A 10,658-nucleotide genomic window follows, 5' to 3' on the forward strand; every position below is an offset into this window, starting at 1 on the left:
TGCAAGGAACAGCCTTGGGACGAGATCACCGGGCTCAGAATCTTGCCTGGTTCCTCTGTACCCATTTGTGCAAGAACACCCCGCCCCCCCGCCCCGGTCTTGCAGACGGGTGGGGGGTGGCAAGGGAGCCAGCTCCAGGTCAGCCGCGATCTAAGGGGAAGCCAGTGCCCCGGGGCCAGGGCCACGTGGCTGCGTGGAGGGCCAGCACAGGCACCCGTCCCGAGTCCAGAGCCGGGACCCAGCCCGCTCTTTCTCTAAAGGGCCAGGGAGTAAATATTTTAGGGTTCGTGGGTCACACCATGTGCAGCGACTACTCAACTGCGCTGGTGAGGGTGACCGCAGACCGTGTGTAAATGAGCGAGTGGGGCTGAGTTCCCATAAACCTTTACTTCTGGACACTGAAATTTGAACTCAGATAGTTCTCTGGTCTTACAAAATGTTGTATGTGTTTTTCAATCCTTCGAAAGTGTAAACACACATTTTTCAGCTTGCCGTCGTTTGCCGGCCCTCCCCCTGCTGTCCCCACGCACAGCCCCCCAGATGGGGCAGCTGTACAGACACCTCTCCCGAAAGTCACAGTGGATTTGAGATGGGTCTGTCCACGTTTGGCGCCCTGGGCCCCCCAGCAGATCCTTCCGGCACAGCCCCAAGTGCATTTCTGGCTTTTACTTCCACCGACCTCCAGCGAGTGAGAAATAGGCCAGGCTCGTCACGCCTGCTCCCTGCTTTTGAAATCTCCCAGAGGCAAAGTCCAGTCCGTTGTCCTGAACTCCATCGGGCCTCAAACCCAGGTCGTGAGTTGGGGTCTTTGTGTGAAGCCATCGCGGCAGCAGGACCCTGACAGCAGGACCGGGAACGCCCAGACCCCTTCGCTGGATTGTTCTGGGGAAGCAGGAGTCTTTCCCAGGGAAAGTGGCACAGCTTGGTTTCTGAACAGATGTGTGACCCACACAGGGAAATCGGAATGCTCAGAAGCGGTGATCTTCAACCGGGGATCTTCAAGGTGGGGGTGAGGAGTGGGGAGGGAGGGCAGTCCCCGGGGAAACAAATTCCCAGTGACTTGGGCACAGATAAGGGATCAGCGTCCAGCCCCTTAACTTCCCAGCATCCTCTTTGCTAAACCTGAGCTTCCAGGAGAGAGCACCTGTCACTCGTCCCAAGTCTGAACCTCGCGGTTATAAACACATCTTACAAACACATCGGAGGCATCTAGCAGAGACAGATGGTAACAAATCCTTCTTCAAGGCTGTGGTTCTTCAAGGAAACTGAAATTAACCAGAGGGCCTCACAGAGGCATCAGCTGATGGGGTCGGAGAGCATCATGTGATTGGGGACACAGGAATTTAGAGACTTTGCTCTAAAAATTGCCTTCCATTCCCAGAAGCAATCAGCAATTAGAGATCTGCTTATTTAGCAGGATTTCTTAGCCCTTTGATTTATTTTCAGAATTAATGCTGACCCATTTAAAAAAAATAGGAAAATATTCACTCATGATTCTGTAAATCCATGAGCAGGTGTTGTTAGTAAAGTCCTATTTATCTCACGAAAGGATGCACATCTGATACAAGTTTACTCTATATGTTTAACAACTACTTTTCATAAAGGATAATATATTTGAAATATTTTATTTATTTAAAAAATTTTTTAATGCTTGTTTATTTATGAGAGGGGAGGAGGCACGGAGAGAGAGGGAGACACGGAATCCAAAGCAGGCTCCAGGCTCTGAGCTGTCAGCACAGAGCCCGACGCAGGGCTTGAACCCCATGAACCGTGAGATCATGACCTGAGCCAAAGTCAGGTGTTCAACTGACTGAGCCACCCAGGCGCCCCTGAAATATTTTAGTCAGTTTAACGAGGATTATTCAACCAGAATAAATTTGTATAATGTTCAGAGATGTGTGAGTCACAAGAAGTAAAAATAACTTAAATGTATACTTTTTTTTTTAATATTTTATTTATTTCTAGGAGAGAGAGAGAGAGACAGACAGACACAGTGTGAGCAGGGGAGGGTCNACTTTTTGTCCTCCTTGCCTGAAAGGCTGGTCAGGCACCAAGTGTGACCACGCGCTCCGTCTGTTGCTGACGGCGAGCATCCCACCACTGTGTACATAGAGCGTCCCGACCAGGACGCTGTGCACAGATTCCCCGGCCAGCTCGGAGAGGATGATGGGGTCGTCTTATTTTAAAATGCCAGTATCTACGATCAGCTGGAACACATCCTTCGCAGCCACTTAACTATGAAGCTGTGGATAACGCAGAACCCCGAGCNGAAGAAGCAATCTGTTGACCCTCGGGGTGTAGGCTTTTTAACTAACTTCTCCTTGAACTAGAACATCAGACAGAAAAGCGCACAAGGCGTTAGATGCATTTTTCGATTTGTTTCCACAGTGTAGAGATAGACACGCAGCTGCNGGATTTAGCCTACTTCCTGAAATGCCAATCAGTGCTCAAGTGCCCGCTTGGCTGCAGGCCAACATCACTGCCAGGTGCCGGGGCCTAATTTGGTTTTTTTTTTCTTTTTACAGAGAAAGTTCACTTTAAGTCGTGGATGGTGCAGGTCAGTGCCCAACTTCTTCTTTCTGCCGCTTCTGCTTCCTTCTTGCCGGTTCTCACACCCTGCTGTGCCGATCTGAGACCCTGGGGGGATTTTCCAGCCTCGCCCCTGGGACCTTCCTGCGGGGAACTGACCCGAGGCGAGAACAGAAACGCATTCCAAACGGCTGTCCCCTGGGCTGAGGACACGGCCGCCTCTCCCGATTCACATCCGTGTTTTGTATTCGAATCGCGGTGGCTGCCGGCCGGAGCTGCCTGGACAACAGTAGTGAGCGCACTTTTGAAAGACGGGTGATTTCCGCAGCCCGGGACTCAGCGGCAGCCGCGCGTCCGCGAGAACCTGCACTTGGCGCGGCCCTTCAGGGCCTCGGGGACTCCAGGCGGCTGCCGTCCCTCTGGTCCCTGAGGCAGCGCGTCAGTAACTTCCTGGCTTCCCCAGCGACAGACAGACACCGCGGCGTCCCGCCTGCTAACACGCCTGGCGGGCGGCAAAGCCACACCCCTCCTCCTGGGATCCAGCGCGCTCCCTCCCGCCACTTACGGCTGATGTGTTTCGTTTTAGCACCAAAAGAGCTACAGCTCCGAGGAGTACCAGCTCCGGCTGCGGGCCTTTGTCGGCAACTGGAGGAGGATACGCGCCCACAACGCTGGGAACCACACGTTTAAAAGTACCGTGGGGCCGCCTTCCCGCCAGGCTCCCGGCCGCGCCCAGGGCGAGGCACATGCGCCAGGGGCACCGAGGGGTGGCGGGCGCGTCCCCAGCTGCGCTCAGCTGACCCCGGGTTCTGCCCGCTGAGGGTCTGTCCCGGTGCTGAGCCCTGCCCTCGGAGTGCCGGCCTGGGGGCCCTGCGTTCCCTCCTGGGTGCTGTCACTAGAAACACACGCACACAGTGTATCCAGGGCCTCAGAAACCACGGAGGGTCAGCTGACCGGCTGTGCCCCCGGGGGAGTTCGTTACCATCTCTGGTGCTCTCCTGGGCCGTCACGGGAGATGGATGGGGGTGCTCCCCCCCCCCACGAGGCAGGTGGGAAGGCTCTCCTGCCAGATGGCAACCCCTGGTGCCCAGACCCCTCCCCACACTAACCGCACCCACACCCCAGCCACGCAGCCCACAGGCGTCTGCAGCTGAGACGCTCCCAGGCCGTCCGGAAGCCCCGGCACGGCTGACCTTGGTTTGTTACGTTATATTAGTTCAGAACATGTGAGGGTCCGGTTGCTACAGACACAGGATCCAGGCTAACATGGGTCCCTTTGTTTTTTTCTGATTATTAGTGACTTGTTGAGCCCCTTTCTTTCGGTTTTTTGTTTTTCCTTCTCTTTTTCAGTGGGACTGAACCAATTTTCAGACATGAGCTTTGCTGAAATAAAACACAAGTATCTTTGGTCGGAGCCTCAGGTAGGTGTTCGTTTTGGCCAAATGTGACTCTTGCTGCTCAGACCTTTGCCCGGCTTCCCGCCAGAGCTAACCCGCCCCACCCCCCCCCACGCCGGGGGCCGGGGTTCCTGGGGAGCCAGGTAGCTCTGAGCAGCTCCTCCGTCCACACCTGTGGCCTCTCGGCCTTGTGTCTCCCAGACGTAGCCCCAGAAAGTACAGGTGCACAGGTATATCACCTTTTAGTGTAAATATGATAAGCGTGCACAGGACAGTCTTAGGCTCCAGAGTTACTCGTCGCTCGTGTGAGGTTCAAGTTTAACTGCACCTTTATGTGCTGAACCCGGCTCTCTGGTGCCGCCCCCTGGGCTCTCAAAGGTGTCTGTTCGCGGTCGGACTTGCTGGGGGTCGCTGGGGGCGGGGTGGGTCCTTCTATCTCTGGGTGATTCTGTTTTAAGTGCGTACTTTAAAAGCTCGTCTGAAAAACTGTACCTGGCTGTTGCAGAACTGCTCGGCCACCAGGGGTAACTACCTCCGGGGCACCGGTCCCTACCCGCCCTTCGTGGACTGGCGCAAAAAGGGGAAGTTTGTCTCACCGGTGAAAAATCAGGTGCGCGCGGCAACCCCGCCCTTCCCCTCAAATCGCCACATTCGCAGACGGTGTCCCAGGAAGGACCCGGGGTGTGGCAGGTGTCCCCAGATCCGTGTCTGCCACCCCACCCCCAGCCGCCCACCTCCGGGAGGCGGTTCTGGGGGCTGCCCTGCAGGGAGGCGAAGGCCCTCCTCGTCGCACCGAAGCTCGGCTGTGCCACCCACGCCCAGGGCCCCCCGGGGACCTGGGTCTCCTACAGAGCCCCCTGAACGTCGTATTCTCTGTGTGCATCAGAGCTGGACCCCCGACCCCGTTCCTGCCCCCTGCTGTCCCCTCTGCCCACGATGTCCCTCCCCCTTCTCCAGAACGACACCGTCCCCTCACCTCCAGAGAGTCCGAGGGAAAGTACCCCCGAGAAACACGGGCCTTCGCCCGAAACTCTCGCTAAGAAACGTTTTCTCCTTGTCCGAGACCAGGTCTCCTTGGCCGGATGGGGCCCCCCCCCCCGAATGGAGGGAAGGATTTGGGAGGAAGAGGCTGGAGGGGAGGCCCCTGCGGGACGGCAAGGCCGGAGGACAGAATCTTGGGCAGTGAGGGGTCGTGAGGGGGGCACGGGGGCCGCCAGGAAGGGAGGGAAGCCATCTGCGCCTCTCAGCCCCGCGGGGCAGGTGCATCAGCCCCTTTGACCGTTGACAGGACAGAGGTGACCCCCGTGCACACAGCTGTGACCAACAGCAGGCTCTGGCGCCTGAGCTGCATGGCGCCGTGAGGCCAGCGGCCATGACTGGGGCGGGCGGGACGTCTGGGCCCTATGGGAGGTCAGTGGGTAGAGTGAGGTTGGAGGTGGAGAGGTAACAGAGAAGGTTCTAGAAACAAGACTTGGGCAAGACCTGCTGAGAAACTGTAGGGAGTGGAGGGGCCAGTGGAAGATTCTTCCACTGAATCTGAATCTTCTGCGGGGGCTTCGGCCCTCGCAGGGCGGTGGGGCCTGGTCAGCGAGGGGCCCGGGTTGGGAGGTGCTGGCGGCCAGCAGGAGGGACCCTGCGAGGGCCCGAAAGCCTGCATCCTGGGGCACCCGTGACTGACCCCCGCCCCGGCCTCTCCAGGGCGGCTGTGGCAGTTGCTGGACCTTCTCCACCACGGGGGCCCTGGAGTCGGCCATCGCCATCCAGAGCGGGAAGCTGTTGTCCTTGGTAAGCAGGCTGCCCCTCAGGTCACCTGCAGAGGTGTGGCTTTGCCCCAGGCCTGAAGGGTGGGGGTGTAGGGGGGAGAGCAGGCCCCGGGAGGGTGGGGCGGGGGCTCCAGGGAGGCCCTGGGGGCCTGTCCTCACCTGCGGCCAGGCTGCCAGGCTGCCCCTGAGCCCCTCCCAACGCCTGCTGTCCCCGCCCTGGGGGCTCTTACCGGCCTTGACACAGGTGTGTGCAGCTGCCCTGCCCCCACTCACTGCATTCGCCCCTCCCCGCAGGCGGAGCAGCAGCTGGTGGACTGTGCCCAGAACTTCAACAATCACGGCTGCCAAGGGTACGTCCCTGACCTGGGGGGTCGGGGGGGACCAGAGCCCCTCCCATTTCCCACCGTTGCTTCTGTCGGGTCAGCGGTGGGAGCAGAGTCGTCCCTTGGTCATGGAGCGGACAGTCACCTCCTAGGCCCAAGGCCCTTCAGCCGGAATTCGGCAGAGTTGCGATCGGAGCCCAGGCCTGTCTGATTCCCAGCTCCGCCCTCTTCCCGTGGCTGGAGCTGAATGGTCCCTGGGAGGTTGTTCAACTTTTTTGAAGCCCCAAGAAATAACAGTATGGGCCACATGGGGTTGACGGTTGACGTGAGGGACTGGGCAGTTTGCACAGCGCCCGTGGGCACGGCGGTGGGCAGGAGCTGGGCGGGTCCCCTCCGCCGTCCGGTGGGACCGCTCACTCTTCCTGGCAGAGGGCTCCCTGTGCCCCTGACGCACGTTTGACTGTCCGTGGACTCCAGGCNGGGGCCGGGGCGGCCCCGCCAGCCCCTCCCACGCCCAGAGAGCCCGTCTGGTGCAGGCGGACACCTCCGCCCGTGCTTCTCACAGGGGCCTCCCCAGCCAGGCGTTCGAGTACATCCGGTACAACCAGGGCATCATGGGCGAAGACGCCTACCCGTACAGGGGCCAGGTAACCGCGGGCGGNCCCCGGGCCCGCTGCACGCGCCGAGGGCCACCCGGCCGCGTCCTTCCCTCACACCTGTCTGCCTGCTGTCCCCTCACTGAGCAGCACCAGCCCCCTCAAAACCTGCGTTTTTGTCTGGGGACAGTCCCCACCCTGGACCCTCACTGGAGTCCACCTTCCAGCCATCGGAAGCTGCACAGCTCCTTCCGTCCGTCCACTGAGACGTCCNCGCCGAGTGTCTGCGGGCGGGCCCACCTCTGCCGGGGCCGCGGCCGGGCCGCCCCGCCCTGTGAGCCGCTGAGGACAAGCATGCCTCTGACTCTCAGGTGACCCATCGGCCCGCGGAGGCCTGAGTCGCAGCCGGGGGCCCGGCCTCCCTAACTCATTTCCACACCGTTTGCCCGAACAGGACGGGGACTGCAAGTTCCAGCCCAGCAAGGCCATTGCCTTCGTGAAGGACGTAGCCAACATCACGCTCGTGAGTCCCGGATCCTTCTCTCCAACGGGGACTGTTCTCACGACGGGGCTGGTCTCACGGCTGCCTGACGGCTGGGGACACAGCAGGCAGCCTGTCCTCTCCGAGTGCTTTGACCAGAAGGCCTTGGTTTTCGTCGTGCCCAGTCACCGCGGCAGCAGAGGGTGGGAGGCGGGAGGGACAGAGCTTGGGACTGGCATTGAGTATGCGGGCTCCAACCTGGGTCTGTGCAGGCCTCCGGCCTCAGCTCCGTGTCCTCCCTGTAAGATGCAGGCAGTGACCCTAGTTCTCCAACAGGAAGGTGTGCGTGTGTGAGTGGCATCAGCATGTGTGAGAGATCGAATGCGAATTCACCAAGGATGAATGTGCAGCAGTCAGGATAAGCCAGGTTACGCTGCCGTAACAAACAACCCGAAAATATGGGGTTCCTGTGGCTGGCTCACTCCAGGACACAGGCGGAGGGAGAGGTGGTCAATTACTCTGGCTTTGTGAGGGCAGGGGTCCTGTGGGCCGGGGAGGGGGAGTCACGGGGACCGAAGTGACGGCACAAGCCATTCCACCTGCACCCATGGCCCCCACCCCAAGGGTTTCCCCAGGAAGAGAGGTGGCCAGCAGCCCACCCAGCGAAGGGGAGGGAGGTCACAGGAGCCAGAGTTTCAGAGGAGAGACACATAAGCCAAATAAACGGGAAGGAACCTGGCCATTCAGGCAAAGCCCCCACCATCTGCTTAGTGGCTTTTTGGCCCAACGCAGCCTTCTCTTCCTTCCTTCCTGTACCCACGCCGCCCCGAGCCTCCATCCCTACCCTGGGACGAAGGAGTACGTTTTGAAAGGGGGCAGAGAGGTGACGGAGACTGTGTGTCCACAGAATGACGAGGAGGCGATGGTGGAGGCGGTGGCCCTGTACAACCCCGTGAGCTTCGCCTTCGAGGTCACTGGCGACTTCATGATGTACAGAAAGGGCATCTACTCCAGGTGAGCAGGGGCCCCAGCTCGCAGGGCCGGGCGGGCGGCCCAGATTCCTAGCCAGACCAGCGCTCGGCGGGGCCACGGGCTTGACGGTTCACACGCCCCACTCGGGCCCCGCAGCTCCAGGGGCGGGAGCCGGAGTCTGGTGCGCAGAGGAGGGGAGAGAAGGGCAGACCCGGCCACGGGGGACAGCGCTGGCTCCCCGTCAGCGGGACAGCTGCCTGCGGCTGAGGAAACCCGCGTTCAGCGTGGGAAGCTGTGAAAGAGGGGGAAGCAGCCGCTCTCAGGACCTGGGCTGGGGGCTGCCCGCACGGCTCACGAAAACCGAGCACTTCTGGAACCTGCCTGCCCCACGTCACGAGCGGGCCCATGGGACCCAGGGCCGGGCGGCCCGCGGGGACCTCAGATCCCCCTCGTCTCCTCCCCATCCGCATATGCTGCCTGACACGGCCGCCCAGAAATGCGCTGTGACCCGCGTGTCCTGGTGTCCCGCCGCGGGGCGCCCCCCACTCGGAGCCAAAGTCTGCTTTGTGGAGCGCTCGCTGGCCACGCCAGCCTCTGCCACCTCCGTGTCCACCCCCACATCGTCCCGTCGTCCAGGGTCACTGGGCCGGGGGACCCCGGTGATCTGGCCCTTCTCCCTCTGAGCTCATCTGCCTCGCAGCCCCCATTCGGCTCCCGCGCCCCCCCGCAGCCACCCTGAGGGTTTGTAGTTTCAGCCGTGCCTTTCTCGGGCTCCTCAGTCGCCGTCNCCGGGACCCCAGCCAGGCGTCAGCCCGGTTCGTACGTCGCCACCGCGCTTGGAGTTTCCTGGGGTTTCCCTGCGGAAACTAGTTCACCAGGGTCCACAGAACACCTGTGCGTTTGCCCCGAGTACAGGTGGCCTTGAAAACCAGCACGGTGGTGGCCGAGCACCGCCCGGGCGCTGTCACCTGCGCAGGTGCGGCTGGCGGCTGATCGCTCCCTGCCGTGCAGTAGGCGTCGGAGGGCGTCTGGGCCTGGAGCCGGGGCAGCTCCGTCCACGCGCTCCTTCGTGAGGCCAGAACCGCAGTCACCCTGACGTTGGTGCCCCACTTGCGGGGCCACGGTGCCCACGTTGGGACACCGCGCGGGGCGGGGCCGTCGGAGGCTTTCATCCTTTCTGTGTTCGAACCTTTCTTGTTCTCGTTTTCCAGCACTTCCTGTCATAAAACTCCAGATAAGGTAAACCACGCAGTACTGGCTGTTGGGTACGGAGAAGAAAATGGGGTTCCCTACTGGATCGTGAAAAACTCTTGGGGTCCCCAGTGGGGGATGAACGGGTAAGCGACTTCCAGGTCCCGTGCGCTGGGAGGGGCGTGATTGCTCAGGTCTGGGGGCCCTGGAGGGGTCACCCCCCCCCCCGAGGATGTGGCTTCTGAGCAGGGGCCAGTCAGTGAGCCCCCGTGCGGGCCCCCGGGGAGGGGACCGGGACTGTAACCCCCGCACCCCGGAGACGGCCCGTGCAGCTCCCTCCTGCCCCGGCCCCCAGGTCTGTCAGAACGGGCCGTGGTCTCTGGGATCTGTGGCTGCAGCCAGAACCGGAGCCGCTGGGAGGGCAGGTTACCAAGGCAACAAGCTTGCCCCTGACCATTAGCAGCCCCTCCTAGAAGCCAGGGGCAGGGAGCGGGCGCCCTGAGGGGACTCTGTCCTGTTTCCCACTAGAGTCCACTCCTGGGGGGCGGGGGGGGCACCATACATAACTGTGAGGGGCTAGGTCAGGGCTGAGAAGGCGCCCCGGGAAATTCTGGGTGGGTTCAGTGCCGCAGCCGCGGAGAGCGAAGGAAAAGATCTTCGCAGTCAAGTCCGAGGTTTCCTGGCCACACAGTAGGCCCAGCGCTCGCGTTTTATGAGTAAATTCAGACGCCCTCACCCCTGGAGCCAGATCTCGGTGAGCGGCAAAACCTTCCAGAAAGGTCTGTGGTGAGAAGGCCCCAGCCAGGCCCCTGCCCGCCCTGTCTGCCCAGGTACTTCCTCATCGAGCGTGGGAAGAACATGTGCGGCCTGGCGGCCTGTGCCTCCTACCCCATCCCGCTGGTGTGAGCCTGGACGGACAGAGGGACGTAGGAGGGGGTCCGCGGCCGCCCGAGGCCCCGCCCCCGTGCCCCCTGCGGCCGAGCTGAGGAAGAAGAGTTCGAGCAGAGCGCCCGCCCCTGTCCTCTGACGCAGACGCGGCCCCCAGCCCTGTGCCGGGACTGACTCAAGCCCACGCGGCCGAGAAAGAACATTTTTATTTCCCACGGGGCCGCTTCTCACGTGCGGAGCGCCTGCCCGTGACTCTTCCCCGCAGTCTTTACTCAATAAACAGGTGGCAAAGCCTCCCCGGCCGGGCTTGTGCTGTGTGCTGGGGCCACACCCGACACCGCCCTGGTCTGTCCTCCGGGTTCACGTCACCCCCTCCCCACCAGAGGGCAGGGACGGGGGTGAGGGCGCGGGAGGTGTGCGAGAGGGCGGAACGTGAGGGCGCCTGGGGGCTCAGTCGGACGTCGGCTCAGGTCATGATCTCGCGGTTCGTGGGTTCGAGCCCCGCGTCGGGCTCTGTG

General features: G+C 61.4%; 1 protein-coding gene across 1 annotated transcript; it reads left to right on the forward strand.

The window, feature by feature from the left end:
• The first annotated feature begins 2,447 nt into the window (after positions 1-2,447).
• CTSH (cathepsin H) lies at positions 2,448-10,436 on the forward strand. Its single transcript, XM_077774314.1, has 11 exons — positions 2,448-2,557; positions 3,116-3,221; positions 3,880-3,950; positions 4,432-4,536; positions 5,625-5,711; positions 5,984-6,039; positions 6,578-6,659; positions 7,063-7,131; positions 7,997-8,103; positions 9,273-9,398; positions 10,083-10,436. Exons 1-11 carry the CDS (start codon positions 2,549-2,551, stop codon positions 10,156-10,158), a joined length of 894 nt encoding a protein of 297 aa, XP_077630440.1. The 5' UTR covers positions 2,448-2,548; the 3' UTR covers positions 10,159-10,436.
• The last annotated feature ends 222 nt before the right edge of the window (positions 10,437-10,658 follow it).

This window comes from Crocuta crocuta, unplaced genomic scaffold (genome assembly GCF_008692635.1).
Source record: "Crocuta crocuta isolate KB4526 unplaced genomic scaffold, BGI_CrCroc_1.0 scaffold7, whole genome shotgun sequence".
Taxonomy (NCBI): Eukaryota; Metazoa; Chordata; class Mammalia; order Carnivora; family Hyaenidae; genus Crocuta; species Crocuta crocuta.